At 36.7% G+C, this 17,248-nt stretch overlaps 1 protein-coding gene across 1 annotated transcript in view; it reads left to right on the forward strand.

The window, feature by feature from the left end:
• Positions 1 to 17,248, forward strand: part of AMMECR1 (AMMECR nuclear protein 1) — a 167,725-nt gene that overhangs the window by 143,635 nt on the left and 6,842 nt on the right. The window contains exons 3-5 of the mRNA XM_075184328.1: positions 337 to 447; positions 8,077 to 8,191; positions 12,553 to 12,643. Of these exons, the coding sequence (XP_075040429.1) occupies positions 337 to 447; positions 8,077 to 8,191; positions 12,553 to 12,643 (317 nt within the window). The remainder of the gene's footprint in view (positions 1 to 336; positions 448 to 8,076; positions 8,192 to 12,552; positions 12,644 to 17,248) is intronic.

Raw genomic sequence — 17,248 nt, forward strand, 5'->3', positions numbered from 1 at the left:
ACCTGATGGGTCAAATGATCAGTGCTTCAGTGGGAGATAAGAGACAGGATTTCATGTTGGCACAGTGAACTCCATCCAAAAACCCAAACTTTAGTATTTGGTGAAGTTCTTTTAATGCTGTTCTAAGTGGGAAATCGAAATGTGATTTATTGGGCCAAATGCATTCACACATTCAGGGTTACTGATAAGCATGTAATTTCTATTTACACTTCATTGGTCTAAATATGTAGAATGATTTGATTCAGTTCATAATGAAACATTGAATATAGTCCTGTACTTTTATTTCATATCCATGTTTTGTATGTATTCTAATATGTGTTTGTTTTTCTCTGCAAGCCCACTGTTTGTAACATGGAAGATAGGACGGGATAAAAGGCTGCGTGGATGTATAGGAACCTTTTCTGCCATGAACCTGCATTCTGGTCTCAGGGAGTACACACTTACCAGGTAACTGCTCACAAATGTGTGTACAAAGTGTTACTGTGCCTGGATTTAGTTGTTATGCTGCCTGCATAGAAACATAACTTGCTGTATTTTTTAACTAATGTGTACCATTTTTGATGAATATGTTCATTTGTTTTTTACAGGCAATCGGTCGTTAACATAGGCTCAAAGACAGACCAGATCTAGCCAAAAGCTATTTCATTGCAATGGAAGTTTATTAAGTCAGTTTTCTTGTTTTAATTGAATGTTTTTCATAAAACCTAGAAGCATTAAAGCAGCTCTTATGGGCAGAACCAATAAGAACTCTCTCTCCGCTGTGTGTAGTTGATAGGTCCACAATATTTAGAAACTAAATTGAGCAATGATTCCTTATTTTTTAACAATAGTAAAAATACAAGTCCTTACATTTCCAAATTTTAACGAGCTTGCAATTTACTCTCCATTGAATCAAGTAGTCGTAATCCCTGTTTTGTGTATTACTAGTATCAAACCAATACTTTTTTTTTTTAAGTTAAATAATTAAAAAATAGTTTGGTTGTTCTTATCCCATCATGCGCTCATGTTTGTACTTTTATCTCCAGAGATCAGTCACAATATACAGTATTTCTTATTTGTATATTGTCTTGTGTGGTTCTTAAACAACTATTCCTGCATTTATTAGCATTTTTAATGTTAATGAAATGGATGTAGACTGATCTGAAAATATAACCCTTTATATATAACTTTTTTAATAGCACCGTACCCGCTCTTTTAGTGTTAGAGCAATTGTGTCTTGATGCTTGTAAATGCATTGGGGAAGCCTACAATGACCTCACCATTAACAACCTTTTCTTAGAGACTTTTACAGACTCTTTCTGCAAACTTTAAAGCTAAACTACACTTTGGCATTTCAGAACTGTTTTGTTTTGAGGCCCTCTTTTAATTGTGTTTTACATTGAATTCATCTGTAATATTTGGTATTCTCTAATATTGGAGTAAATCTAGAAAATCTGCCTTGTAAGCCACAAACTATCAAGTTAAAATTATATATCCTGTTGTAAAGAAATTATTGGCATCAAGCTCATCCTGATTGTATGTCTCTCTACACTATATATTTTTTTTTTGACATTTCAGCATCATTTGTGTTTGGCAGGAGTCGTTAGCAGTATATTGTACATTTTTAAGATGTCCTACAATGCATTTAAATGTAGGCCTTTCTAAAATCATTCATTTAATATAGTCAATCGATTGGTCGGCATCTGTGTTCAGGGGTCTGATGTAATTCATGTATTCATCCTAAACAAAAACATAGCCATACACGTCATGCTCTCTGAACACATTTCTCTGTTAATGATTGCTGAATGTGACACCAGTGTTTCCATACTATATCATCATCTATGTAAATAACATACCCATTGACTGGGTGTAGGCAGCCATTATGTTGCCTGATGAAATATTCAATATTTCTCATGCCTCAGTAATGTCACTAGTTGCTGGTGAATTATCATAATATAGCTGCCATCATTTGTGTATTAATGAGACTTACATTAGACTGATATCACCGCATGTCTGGCTCCAAAACAATTGTCCATGTCAGAAATTATCCAGTCAAAATTGATTGCTATGTCCTTTTCCTAATGTAATTGGGGGTTCACACCCATTGCCACTAGCTTGAAATAACCAACCAATGAAAAATGCTAACTAGATATTGATTTTACATTCACTTTCATAACTAAGTATATATTTTGATGAAATAGTTAACCTTCCAAACCACTGATCTATATTTTCCTTTTAGGGGGTGGGTCATTTTATTTTTTTCAGCCAGCAGTGAGACTTGACAGCAGCCTGGCCAATGAGGCTGTCACCTTAGTAGATATGAGCTGATCATGTGACTTACTTGTGATGCACTTTTTGTCAGATACTCCTGCTGCTAGTCTCTCTGCCGATTGCATTGAATAATGCAATTCGTCAGTGACAATCAATATCCTTAAAGGAATACCATCATCCACATATAATTTAATACGTTGTGTAAAAGTAAATCTGATTTAAACATCTTCTATGATGATTTGGTTAATGTCTTATTTGTCAGGTTACAGCACATTCATTTGTGCATGTCTTACATATTGCAGACACATTTTAGTTGGCTGAACTAAGTTTTTAGCCTATTTACAAACTAGTCAGAACACCAGGGTGTGTGTGTATATGTGTGTGTGTATATATGTGTGTATATATATATATATATATATATATATATATATATATATATATATATATATGTATGTATGTGTGTATATATATATATATATATATGTATGTGTGTATATATATGTATATGTGTGTATTTCATATCCATTGATTGCATCATTCCTAATGCGCATCTTCACAAATGCATGAAAAGCTCTAGAAGAGTAGAACTAATTATCTCTTGTACTTCTCACTACTGTGTGTTAAGTGTTTTAAATGTTCTAGTATGATATATGCTTTGTGTGTTTTGATGAGTATTAATTGATTTCCTTTTAAGTCATTTAGGCTACATAAACTTTTAACTATGGCTAGTCTGACCATATAGTAAAACAAGCTAATCTACAGAGAATTGTTTGCGGAAAATATTTTAATTGTTGCTTTTATGCTACAGACAGAGTAGAGTAATTAGGAAGTTACAGAATGATGTTCATTTATTTTATGAAACTGTTCTAAATGTTCAGGAAATCCATTGGGTTTGAGTCACTTTTTTTATTACCTGAAACGATCTAGGTTACGCAAAACTCTAGTCTCCATTTGTAATTCCAGCTGATTTTGTGTGGGGGTAGACCAGATATGGCCATAATTAGAATTGTAATAGAGTCTAAATGGTATGCGGTTATCCATTTATTTATTTTTTATTTTATTTTATTTTTGTTATGCATGCCTCTTTTAAATAAGGTTTATAAATGCTTTTTCACTGATGTGCATTTAGTTTTTATGATGTGTCATTTTAAGACATACATATATTATACAAGTGTATGTGCTATCAACATTAAAATGGACTTGATGCTGTTTGCTGCATCCATAATTTATTAATGTCACATTCCTTAATAGTTGTATACACTTGCCCAGAAAATGAATTGTCTTTTATTTAGAGTTTATGCATACGTGGGTTGAGTGGGTTTTAGGTAATTTTGGTCTAATGTGTTATGGTCTAATGCATATTATCTTTCGCTTGGATGCACTTCAAAGAGTGGGTTATTAATCCCTTTGAAATTTGGATGCACACCATCACTTACTGTGAATGAAGGATGGACCACATATTTGTTCTTTTTGTATAGTGCCACCATGTTATGGAGCACTTTCCAAAGAATATATCATCATTCACATCATTCCCTCCCGCATTGGCATTTACAGTCTAAATTCCCTACCACATAAACACACATGCGCACACAGGTCCATTTTTGTCAGGAGCCATATAGGTTATTGAACTGTGGGAAGAATCCTAGATTGGAGTAGAGTAGGGTCTAATAAGGTGGATTTTCAGAGAGTGTTTAAAGATTTGAAGAAGAATCTGTTCAGGCATAGTAAAGAATTCCATTAGTGGGTAGTGGCACAGCAAAAGTCGTGTGAGAGGTGGATATCTGAGAGGGTGACGAGCAGGACAGAGGTATGTCTAAGAGGACGTGAGGGTGGGTATTTCAAGATTGTTTGAGAGAAAAAAAGGAGTGTTGCTGAAAGTAAGTGATTGGGTTCTAGGTAATTTGTGGAGCAAATATAGGGGTTTGCAGAGTTGAGCACTGGATGTAGAGCTGCAAGAATATCATTCTTTTCACTGTATTTTTAGGATGGATTGAAGTGGAGATGGCTTAGGGGAATGCCAGATAGGAAGAGGTTTCAGTAGACAGCAGAGAATTAAGAGTTTTGGAGTTCTTGCAATATTTCGAAGATGGAGGCAATAGGAGTAAGGAAAGACTGTATGTGAAGAATAAAGCAAAGGGTGTAGTCAAGTGTTGAACCAAGACAACTTGCTTAGGAGACTGAGGAAATTGAGGTGGTTGTGATGGTAAGGGAGATTTTAAGGGGTGTTGGTGACTCTGGCTGATGATGAACTTCGTTTTGGGCATGTTGATCTTTAGGTAGCATTGGGGCATCCATGTGGAGAAAGCGGAAGGACAGTTGGTTAAACAAGAATGTGAGTGGTCGGGTGAGGCGAGGTAGTGCTAGAGGTTGAATGATTAGTCCACCTAAGAAGTGTGCATTGAGAAAAGCAGGGGGGCTGAGAACGGTCATGTCGGACCTTAACACGTAGCGTGAGGACGATTCAGAGTGTTATGCACGTCTAGCAGTAAAGAACTGGAATGCCAATAGAGATTGTGTGCAGGAAAGGACATTATAGAACATTTCTTTTGTCCCTGTTTTTCAGCAAGTTAGAGGTTGTATCACAGCATACTAATATTTGCACGATTGGATTCCTTAGTTTCTGTGGTCTATTCCAGTGTCATTTCTGCCAATCCACATCATTGTGAAACATTGCTCATAGACCTTTTATACTATGTTTAATCTAGGGACCACTTCCTCATCATAACTATTAACATTATTCACTATTGTACATTTATATCTTGTTAGATTGTATTCAGCTGTGCTTAATTTATGTACACATTATGGAAAAGTGCATTATGTTTACTGCTGCTTCCTAGACTAGATCAGGTTGATGGATTATTATTCATCATAAATTGTGCCGAGGTATTATGTTTGACTATGGAATTGAATTTGGATTATCAGCAGTAGAAGCCAAGGCACAGATACTGAGTGTCCTTGACCTCACTCATAGACTTTATAGGCTTCCTCAATGTATTGCACTACTATGAGTTCTATACAGAGGACATTTATCCTTGTTAAATTATCCTTTAAATAGAAACCAATCTATTTGTTGACCGTATTTCCAATAAGTACTTAATCAATTTGTAACCAAAGAGAGGGGATGTGTAAGTCACCATTAAATGGCATTCTTGAGAACATTAGATTTTATCTTTTGTGTGTTCACTTTCCTGTCCGCAAGTTATTTCCTATGTACTCCAATTCAGCTTTTGTGAAGAAACCTTAAAATGTTCCAGAACATGCACTTGCTAATCAAGCTTTTTCGAGAGTGGCCATAAACTTAACCATACTTAAACTGTATCGTAAGGAAGCCCAAAACTCAGTATACAGTGCAGGATCACATGATTCCCACCATAAGGTTAGGTGAATGTAACAAAGTAAAGCTTTGGTACTAGCTCCTTCATGGTTTCACTCATTCACACTGAAGCTGTGGTTTAGAGGTTAATCTTTTAACTGAATTACTTTTTAAGTGAGAGAGAACAATAGATATTTTAGAGATGGCTATAGATAAGCATATATAGGGGTAGTGAATGGAAAGTTGTGTACTACATTAAACATTGCAGTTACTGAGCTCAAATTGATGCGAAAACTAATACTTTGTGAACGGAGACATTGGCTAGACACAGTTTACTTAGAGACCAGTGTGTCTTGAATATTTATTTGGCCTTGAAGTGTCATGTCTCTGGATTCTATTGAATTGATAGGCTGCATTCTGAATATCCATTTAGCTCACAAATGGCACTTTCCACTGTGTAAGCCACAAAAATACCTTGAGCACAATACAGTTACTTGTAGGATTTTGCCATGTTTATCTCCTACCGCAGTGATGCATGGAGAAATTAGATCAATAGGTTTTGTATGTATTTGTAACATGGCGAATGGATAAGATTGTAAATTGTAAATTTATCCCCCTAGATAAAAACTTTTAATCTCCTGACACATTCATCCTATTAGACTTCAACAGTCTCTCACGCATTGCATGTAAGCAACTCCCGATTCCATTCAATAACCATTTAATTTGGCTATTGAACCAACCGATGTTTGGTTTACAAAATACTGTTTTTTATCGTGGAGTATCTGCTCCAGCCAGATACAGGTGGACAGTTAAATAAATCATTCAAAGTATGTTTAATTGACTACACTAGGTGTATGATTAGTGTATAGTTTGAAGAGATGGTAGTTTTTTTCCTATAGGAATATACACTATATGGCCATAAGTATGTGCACACCTCTTCTACTTAGGGGGGAATGTCTAGCAATTGAATTCCCCCCAAAGTGTGTGTTGCAATTTCAGCCATACCCATTGCTAACTGGTGCATACAATCAGTAAACAGCCAAGCAATATCTATAGTTAAACACTAGCAGTAGAAGGGGTTGTACTGAAGAGCTCAATGACTTTCATTGTGGCACATATGATGCCATGTTTCCTGTAAGTCAGTTCATCAAAGGAGAAATTATGATCTGGGGCTGTATTTCATGGTTTGTCCTGGACCCCTTAGTTCCAGTGAAAAGAGCTCCTAATGCCTACATCATACAATGACATTCTAGAGAATTGTGTGTTTTCAACTTTGAGGCAACAGTAAGGGAAGGCCCGATCCTGTTTCATCTTGACAATGCCCCTGTGCACAAAGGTCCATCAAAAAATGGTTTCCCGAGTTGGTGTGGAAGAACTTCACTGGCCTGCACAGAGCCTTCACCTCAAACCCAATGAACACTTTTGGGATGTAATGTAACGCCGGCTACGAGTCAGGCCTAATCGCCCAACATTCGTGTCCGACTTCACTAATGCTCTTGAGGCTAAATGAGCCCTCCCCTGACTTGTGGCACTCCCGGCTTCCTAATACTTGTAAGATTAAGGACTTACAAAGGGGTGGGGTCTGGGATAATAATTTAAACCAAATATAAAAAACTTTTCAGTATTTTGTAGTTTTAGACTTGAGAGGAAATCTTTTTCTGTCAGATGCAGGACCTTTTATACTTTGTTTAGGGACCATAGGATTTGTAAATTGGAGACAGTTTCCTTGTCAATAAATGTTTTACCTATATGGTAATGGAAAAGTGGTTGGATATGTTTGTTTTCGTGTTTCTCACACACATCCTCCTACCTCTTTTTCCAAATTTCTCCCACTAGAGCGACCCAGTTTCACACCATCACCAGTTTCAGTAGCAGGTTTCCCACTTCTGAAAAAAGTATTGCAAGTTATTAGGCTTTGTAATCAATATGCAGTAATCCTATAGATAAAGGGACTAAGACCCTGGAAATTGTAAGTATTTGTTTCATATAAATCCAAACCGAAGTGTAGCAAAGCTTTCTTAGTATACATTAATGTGCTTTGAAATGTATAGCACTTAAAGGCAACTAATCGGGTAGATCTGACCAACAACACACTGAAAAATAGTTTCCCTTCTGCTTTGGTACATGGAGTTGTAAAAAAAACCAAAATGTTTGTAATGTAATTTCTACTAGAGTTGGCCACATTATTATGGCAAAACTGCAGACTCTAATTACATGGTGAGTTGAGGGAGGGGGTTGGAGGTTTTGTGTTCGCTTACACCCCAAGACTGGAAACATTTTACTTTTGGGCTTTGTTGTTGAAGTTTAATGGTTTATGGTTTGGGTGTGTTATATTTTTTAATGTTTTCTTTTTAGGACAGAGTCATCACATTCATCTGTTTTGTGTTGCATGTAATGCCAAGGCTTTTGAGGTTAAGAAAAATGTTCCTAGTTTGGTTGGAATATTTTTAAAGCATATATTCATCTATGCTGCTAAAGCAGCTTAAAACTGAATCTTTATTTATTTTTTCTAGTGCCCTTAAAGATAGCCGTTTTCCCCCAATGACAAGGGATGAGCTGCCACGGCTATTCTGCTCAGTGTCTCTGCTTACAAACTTTGAAGATGTATGTGATTACTTGGACTGGGAGGTAAGAAGAGCTGAATAAGCCAGTTACTGTCTCTCAGCCATTAGATGTATGAATTACTTCATATTGAATTGGTAGTGTAAATCATTATCAGTGAATATGCAGTATGCATCATGCACTAGCGTGAATACAGGGATAGCAGCAGCTGCATTCACAACCAAACGTCAACCCCTGTATGCATCCACAGGGCAGGCCCCAAATCACCCCGCAAAATGTCTGAATCACGTCCTGTCCTCTTTCCGTTCTGCCAACTGCTGCCGCTGATGCACCTTCGTGGACTTTGATGTAGACCTTGGGCTGGTACCGTTCTGCCTAAAAGCTGCTTTCTATTTGGTAGACTCTTCTGCTTCCAAAGTTCACCAGAGGTGAAGCATTTATAGCAGCAGACACGAAGTGCCAGCCATCTGTAGACAGAACAGGTCCAGTCTATAAAGGTTCTATAAAAGGTGGCCCAGCACAGGTATAAGTATGAGGAACACAATTCTGTGTCTCGCAACAAGACTGTTTGTAGCGATCTGTTAGTTTTATTCTTTTTAATAGTTTTAAATAGCCCACGCAGTTTTGCTAACACATTATTAACCATTTGTTATGGAATAGAAAGTCCCAGCATGCTTTTTCAGTCAGAGTATGCTGGGACTTGTTCTTCCACGTTTACCTCTTCTATGGGATCTACAATGGGCTAATATACATTGATATTTAATGGGACAGAGCATGCATTACTGGAAAAAAAGGGTCTGTAGAAATTGGGATTTATTTGTTTTTATTTTATTGTTTTTGCACCCGGACAAATGTTCTTTAGTTAAGTCACTGATATCCTGTTTTCCTATGTCTATTAAAGAGACCATACACTGTTATGTACCCACTTTTTCAGCATACACACAGACATGGTGACTTTCTACTTGTAGACGCTAGTGCTTAGCACTATTTTCAACTGTTGCAATTTCCAGGAATGGCCATAGACATAACTTGACAGCTTGTAAAATTTCACTGACGTATGCTGTGCTCATAGTATCAAAGGGGATTTGGCTTAATCTCATTTGATATACGTTTAGAAACTGGCCAGCTGCTTTACTCTAAATGATGGCTGTTCTGCAGAGGTTCCCAGTTTTGTCATCCGCCCTGTTTTTTAAATTGTCTGTAGTACTAATTAAAATTGCACACCTGCTATATATCACAGGCTGCAAACCTTTTACACATGCCTTATCCCAATTGCTATAGCAATGAAAACTGCATCTGAATGGACTTTGCTGTCTTTATATTCTTATTCCTGCTGTTTAAGAAATATAATCATATGTTATGTGAATCTTTTTTACAAGTACAGCCGAATCTCTGTGCTTTTCTGTAAATGCTTAGTGAACCAGGTCATGCGTCATTCTGTGCAGAGGACCTGATTTATCTTCATATCTGTCACTTGTAGCAACCATACTGTTCCATTGCCAAACAAAATGTATTTTCTAGTGTTTCCAGTAGAACGATGAAACTTAATTATAAGTAGAATACCCTGCTTGCTGCACCAAACTACATATTCCCAGTAAAGCATTTTAGTCAGGGGATTAATGAATTATTATTTGAGTCTTATAAAATATTTTATTGTCTTTAGAATCTGTAATTGTTCTGTGTGGTTTTTTTTTTAATGGAAATGCTGGAAAGCAGGCGCTCATGAATTTCACCAGTGACTCCTCCTAACCTGATGTATCATTTTTCTATAGCGTAAGGCATTTCCAAGTTACCTATGTAAAATGGCCAAACACTGAGCACACCTGTATTCATATGTAGTAGGGGGTTATTACATAAAGGAGCGCTGTCACGATCCAGCATTTACCTGAACCTGTGTGACACAGGGTTAATCAATAACAAATAAAATAAATATAAATTATTAAAACTGTCTGTCCCACACACTAACTTTGTCCTACCAATTATGCCACCACCAAGGTTTTTTGTGAAGAGCTGACACTTACTCAGGAAGCCTTCGGTTCTCCCTTTTAAGCTAATGTATCAAAATGTACTTTAATCAGTTGTTATCAACCAAAAGCTCTCCCCTGACCCAGAGGCATAATAAACCAAATGATCTCCTCTGTTTCAACTATATAGCGTGCAAATACCAAGTCTGACATGTGACTTTGTAAGAACACAAAGACCTGGGGGTAAATGTATCAATCTGCACATTCGGCAACTTTGCAGGGCAGATTTAAAACAGCAATGTCTGTACAGGCAAATCTTGAAAAAGAAGAAATGTCTGTGACATACAGTTTGATACATTTACCCCCTGAACTTAAGTGTAATTTAATATGGAAAATAAATTCACAATGCTTAAGATGAAAAGCAATTAACAAAATGACATACAACGATATAATACACTAGTTTCCTGTAAAATAAAAAGGAATAATCAATAGAACTGATAAACTCACGAATGTTCCATTTTCTGTTTGCTGGGACAGCCAGGAATAATAGGACACTTTGCAATATGAAACTTACTCCTAAAACAAATCTGTTAGATTTACAGGGCATTTAAACATGCTGCCAAGTACCCACAGCCCCCCTTTCAGTGATGTCAGACTTAGAATATCTGTGTAAATGCAAATTAGTTTTTTATGGCCTCTTTTCAAACACATCTTAAGTCGGGGTTTATTTATACTGGCTTGAATTTTAACCAGAATGTCCAACAAAGATATTACCTCCATACAACAGGTCATAAGTTTCCCTTCGTTTGCATACCAATCATGACTCCTGTAAGTATGATGTTTGAGTAAATATTTTCCTATGTCCTTATTCACCTTTATTCAAACTTCTGCTATCACCCAGTTGAGATGTTCTGAGATATCACAGAATCGCCAAGAAAGTGATATCCAGACAGACCCTCACAGATATTGATTATAACCTTAAAGAAAGATTCCAAGAGCTTTAGCTTGTGACCTGAGCCATAAATTGCCTCAGGTCACAACACCAGGCCATAAATTGGCGCTCATCTGTAACTATTCCTTCTGCTCTACCAATGAGGCATTTATGGTTTAGAATCTAAATCAAAGAGATAAAGTAATTTAGTTTTTCTCCCCCCTTCATATTTTAATCCATGGCTGGACACAGAGTTCATCAGAATCACACCAGGCTAATACTATAAATTCACAAACACATATTTGCAGTTTTATATAACTAGTAATTAGCATATGATAAGCCACAATTGAAAATTGGACAGAAATGCCATCTCCATGGGTAGCTAGCATGAACTATCTTTGGTCATGTGGCCTCTGTTCCAGTTCGGGATATTGCACACAGTGATATTGGGGTATTGGAAATGAAGCCTACACAAGACAACATAGCATTAAAAGTGTAAAGTGTGGCCTCTTAAGGTGGGACTCCAGAAGGTAATACTGGAAGCAAAACACTCTCCCCATCTAGTACAACCAGTGGGGAGCCATTGCTTATCACCATTTGAGTTTCATCTAAGTAAAGATGGGGCTAAATTTAAAAAGCTGTGACCCTGATTGTGTTTTTATTTTGTTTTGTTTTGGGTTTTTTTTAAAAAAGTTACTAAATTCATTGTATCAGTCTGCTCAGCTATGTTTGTGCTAACTCACTTTAGTTTTGTTTTTCTGCCTAAACAAAGGCAGAGGATAATGAATGTATTGCAAATGTCTTTAGTTCACATCACATGTTCCCACCTTCATATAACTTTATGCTTGGCTTGTACATGTTCTCATGTAACTTACCTATTTCTTTTCTTTCTAAATTTCTTCTGTGCTTTTTAGCCGTATATTTGTATCATCGGCCAAAGCTGTTTTGTTTTCTTGGGATACAGCATGCAGCTGCTCTCTGGGAACAAATATATTCAATGCAGAGAGCACCATTGAGCCCAGGAAAGCTGCATGCACTTATAACAAATTGCCATATATGTATGTATACATTTACAAACTAATAAAGTGTTGTCCTATGAAACTGGAAGCGAAATCCTGTCCAGATAGAATTCAAGGCTGTCACTGAAATGCCATGAAGTGTGAAATGTTCATTAGCTAAATTATTGCAAGCAAAGCAGCCGTTTTTTCTGTATAGTTGTCTGGCACAATGATTATCTGACTACAGTATTTTGTTTCCCCAAATGCTGACCTCTACTAAACCTTTTATGCATTACTTTATTTCACTCCTCCCTGTACAGCTGTTCTTTCTGTAGAAGTTTGGCCTTAATATTGTTGTACCACAACCTTAACATAGCAACTCCCTTTTTTTTTTTTTTCTTTGCAGCATTAACTTCTACAGGACAAGCACAGGACAAAAGTGCCAAAATTCTGTGTGACCTTCCACGCACCTCTAGAATTATTGTTGTATTATCTCTCCTGAAATGTACTAACCAAACTACCGGTTTCTTTCAGGTGGGTGTACATGGCATTAGAATAGAATTCATCAATGAAAAAGGATCCAAAAGAACCGCCACGTACTTACCGGAGGTTGCAAAGGAGCAAGGTCATTGATGCACTTTATTTCATAACAATTGGTTAAAAATTTAAACAAAAAAAATTTAAACATACAAACCAAAATACAATATGTGACCTTGCACTGATGTCAGATGGTGGATCAGATTTAATTGTAAGGCTTTTATCTTACATTAAACTTTACTGATTATGTGTATGTATTTGTTTCAATATGCTAACATTATTCCTCTATAGGTCAGTAAGCTTGGAAAGTGTGAAGATTGAGGTCAGTTGTATGTTGAGAGTAGGCATTTTGTGTCAACCTGGTAGAGCGAAACAATTGTTTGCAAAGTCCATTGTTAACCTATTCTCTAACAGGAAAAATATAATGCATTTGTGTTAAGTGTATATTTATCATGCACCTGTTATGCAATAACAATATTATAGCCCAATTAAGTCTTAATTGCAATATGCTGTTAACCCTTGGTTATAGAGAAAATCTGCCACAAATCTATACCCATTCTTTTCTTTTGTACTTTTTGCAAACATTTCTGTGAATATTTAAATTGGCTATGGGTGCTAAAGACCATAATCTCATGTTGTTGGCTCTAATCAATGTGCTAAAAGCTAGCAGTCTTCCTATAGTTTGCTACAGAATAAAGCTGAAGAACATTGAGCATGTGCCTGCCGATTCAAACTCATTAATACTTATGAATATTTAGAACTGTTTAGAAGATGGCTAACTGTATTAAGTAGAAACTATACTGTGTGTATGTATATATTTTTTTAATGTCTTTAAATATCTGTTTAATGTGCAGTGTCCATTGCAGACTTAGACAAGAGGGCCCCTGTTATTTTCTTAAGTTTCTTCAGTGCTTTTAGCCATATATTTGTATCATTGGCCAAAGCTGTTTTGTTTTCCTGGGATACAACATACAGCTGCTCTCTGGGAACAAATATATTCAATGCAAAGAGCACCATTAAGCTGTTCAGCATCCCCGGGCTCCGGGCCCCTGTGCAGGGATAATACTTTGGTCTGCTATGTACACTGCTGATATTCAATCATGTCCACTAATGGCAGTGGGAAAAGGGTTCTTTGCACTTGGTGTCTTCTAAACGGAACCCGCATATTTAGCATTGTGTGCTGCATGGGCAGCCTATGATGGTATTTTACCTTTTTGCAGAAATGTAGCTAGACACCAACTTCGCCTAACATATTTGCAACATACATAGCTGCGGTGATGAACCCTCATGCTGATATGCATGGCGCATGTATGCTGAAAACGGTTTTGTTATAAATGTATTTTTAATTTATTTTAAAAACTGTTTAATATAAAAATAGTAAAACAAATAATGCAAATGCTCATGCAGACATAACATTCCAGACAGACACTATAAGAATATGCTGTGCCATACATACATACATACATACATACATACATACATGTTAAAATACATCCACATGCGCACTCGATATGAGATAAAAGTCCCTACAATTTTAAAGACAACATTAAATGTCAAACAAGAGTACACAGATGCACATGGAATACACTGACAAGACAGTCGGATACACATACTGAGAAATGCACAGGTTGCACACCCAGTTGGATGGTGTAGCCCTTGTCTAAAGGAAGACATGACTAGTTGCTGACTGCTCAGTGCACGTAGGTCAGCAGCTGGCAGTCCTTGCACACAGGTGCATTTTATAAATAAATGCTGCAGGTGACAGCCTCAGGTTCTAGTGATGTGACCAGTCACACAGATATTTGCATTTACTGTACATGTGCAATGTAAAAACTATGTACAGCTCAGTGGGGAAGTCTACACATTCCCATGGGGCGCAGGAAATCCTGTGATGATACAATGGTGACCTCATCAGTGTTTTCTCCAGTGAAGGGAAAGCCCATGTTGCTGCATGAGAAATACTGTCTCTGTATCCATCATGCCGACTGGCAGGAGAGGTCAGAGTAACTTGCATTTAACAGTGGCCAACATGTTACCTGTTCTTAGATCTGGTCACGCTGCATCTGTCAGTGTTTACATTTGGTAGATGTGAGAAAAGCCCATTGGTTAAAAATAAGTTAAATTACAACTTTCTCCTGTTGCTCACTAATATTTTTGGTTTTCCTTTACTCAGTGAAGATCATGAAATTCTGCTAATTTTCTCTGTTTCTCCACAAATGCATTTAAAATGTTTATTAATATGACCTTTAAATATGCTTTACAAAGCTGTTAAAATATAAGACCTTAACCATAGCAAAACTGTAAAATATATTCTGGTCGCGATGGTTTGACTTGCCTCTCCTCACAATGGGTTAAGAATTGGACCCAAAAGTGTTTGCTGATTAAGGGCACATTAAGAGGAGTGTGTTCAGACAGTTACGTTCTAAACTGTATACAACACAAGCAAAAATGGTGCAGGTCATTGACCTGGTTCCTGATTGCCTCTGCTGTTCAGTGTTGGTGTAATCCGCAAGCCAGCCTCTAACGCTGGAAATTGTGCAGGTTGATGTGACCCATTTTTCAGAGCAGTTTAGTCATGAGAGGTTGGCCATAGCAACATTTGAGATCAGTAGGAATAGATGTATTTTTACTTTTGTCCCAATAAGTAAGGCATGTACATATATCTCAGCAGATGCTGGGTCACAAATTAACATAACATTACTTGTTTCATGTTTAATATAATGCAACCAACACTAAATGGCAGTGAGACTTTAGTAGATGCACAAGTTACTATTTTTACAGCTAAAAGCAACACAATAAAGTGCCTAATAAAATGAGAGAATACCGCAGCAATAAAATCTGATTAATGGAAACCTCATGGGATTTCTAGTTTTGTTCAAGTATTGTGGTATTTTTCACTAAAATTAAGCAGACACATTTTAAGACATAAGTATTATTTACAACAGATGTTCAGGCATTATCTACTGCCATGTTGTAGAAACAAAACACAAAGCTCATTAGTGGATTTAAGGGCAAATCATCAGTGTTTTGTGCATTTTAACCACTTGGAAGCCTAATTACTACACGGAGGGCACAGTTCTCACACATACTTTGTACTTGTAGATATGGTGTGAAGAGCCATAGATGGAGTCACTTCTGTTGCTCACAGGCCAAGGGGTCATTTAGTGGCTCTAACCAATATTTCCACGAATGCAGCCTATCCATGCACTAGCAACCAGTGGTGACACTGGATTTTAACGAAGGATCAGACTGTGTATGCAACGGGTACATTTTAGGTTGCAGCCTTGAAATAAAACAATTGGAGATCTATTTTGAAAATGTGTTTCAATCAAGTCTACAAATAAACGTTTTTCTGAGTGTTTGGTGTGTACAATAGAAGTCAGCAACCACGTAACAAGCTTTAATATGTAATGTTACATAAATGTAACTTTTTTTGCAGTTTATTTCACCATAAAATCCATGTTATGTGTAATATGTATTTATGCAGACTTCCAGTATTTTAGTTGTTTTATATCGCCAGTAATTTGACCTTTGTTAGGCTGGTTACACACTACAGAAATTTCTCCCGATGCGAAATCGGTAATGATTTTTAACAACGACTGAAAGTCCCGCTCAGCATGCCGATTCATGTGTGCACATTTTACAAGGTTTACCTCCAGATCTGTGCTCTTCATCTGTCATAACCATTGGCTAAAAAGTTTGAGACTGCACACTCCATAGAGATCTATGGACACTGCCCGTAGTGAGTGCTTACACACTGCAGAATTAAAACGTCATTGTTCCATCGTTGAACGAGATTTTTAGTCTGTTTATAAAATTAAATCAGACGATACAAAGTTCTTTGGAACGGTAATCATTCATTGTTGGAGCCTACACACTAATGTGATATCGGGTCGTTTATTGTGTGACTGGCCCGATAACCGACTGAAAGCACTAGTGTGTGTACCCAGCCTTACTGCAGTCAATTATAAACTGTCCACAGATAATGACCTAGTGTAAAGGAGGAGTTTCTCTTAATCTAAAACTAAAGGTCTGTAATATAATATGGTATGTTAAATCATCTTTAAACAGCATTAAAATTATTTCCCTGTAACAGATATTTACATATATGAAATTTCAACACCTATATTTAGAGCTTTCTACTTTAACACTCACTTTATTAGTAAACTGTCCAGCGGTCTTGTTGATGCTGAATTTAAGGACAAAAGGGCTTTTGATTTTGCATTTTTTGTTTGCACTACCTTCCCAATAACATACTGGTGTTTGAAATCTATTTCTGATTTTAACTTAGTGGATTCTGAAGGCTTTAAGAGCTCTTTAGGTTTGATGCAGTTTTAGTAGCGGAACCCCATCAACCAATATTATATACCTTTTATATGACTGTATTTACGGTATTTCCCATGGGCAGATCACTTCATACATTATTCTAACCAGACTTTAATAAACCATATAAAACTATTATTTATAATCACTCTTCCATTTGGCGGCCCCAGTTGAAACATTGTACTCAAATAACTTCTATTAAAGGAGGAAATACTGTTTATGGAATGTACAGATTGTCTTCCAGCCTTGAGGTTTCACTGCTATCCCAGCATAATAAACAACATCATTTAGAAGCAAAGTCCTTCTACATGTCCTTGAGATATAGTGTTATGAAGAAAAGCCCTTACAAAACTAGTCCTTGACAGAAAAA

The sequence above is a fragment of the Mixophyes fleayi genome, chromosome 9, assembly GCF_038048845.1.
Source record: "Mixophyes fleayi isolate aMixFle1 chromosome 9, aMixFle1.hap1, whole genome shotgun sequence".
NCBI lineage: Eukaryota > Metazoa > Chordata > Amphibia > Anura > Limnodynastidae > Mixophyes > Mixophyes fleayi.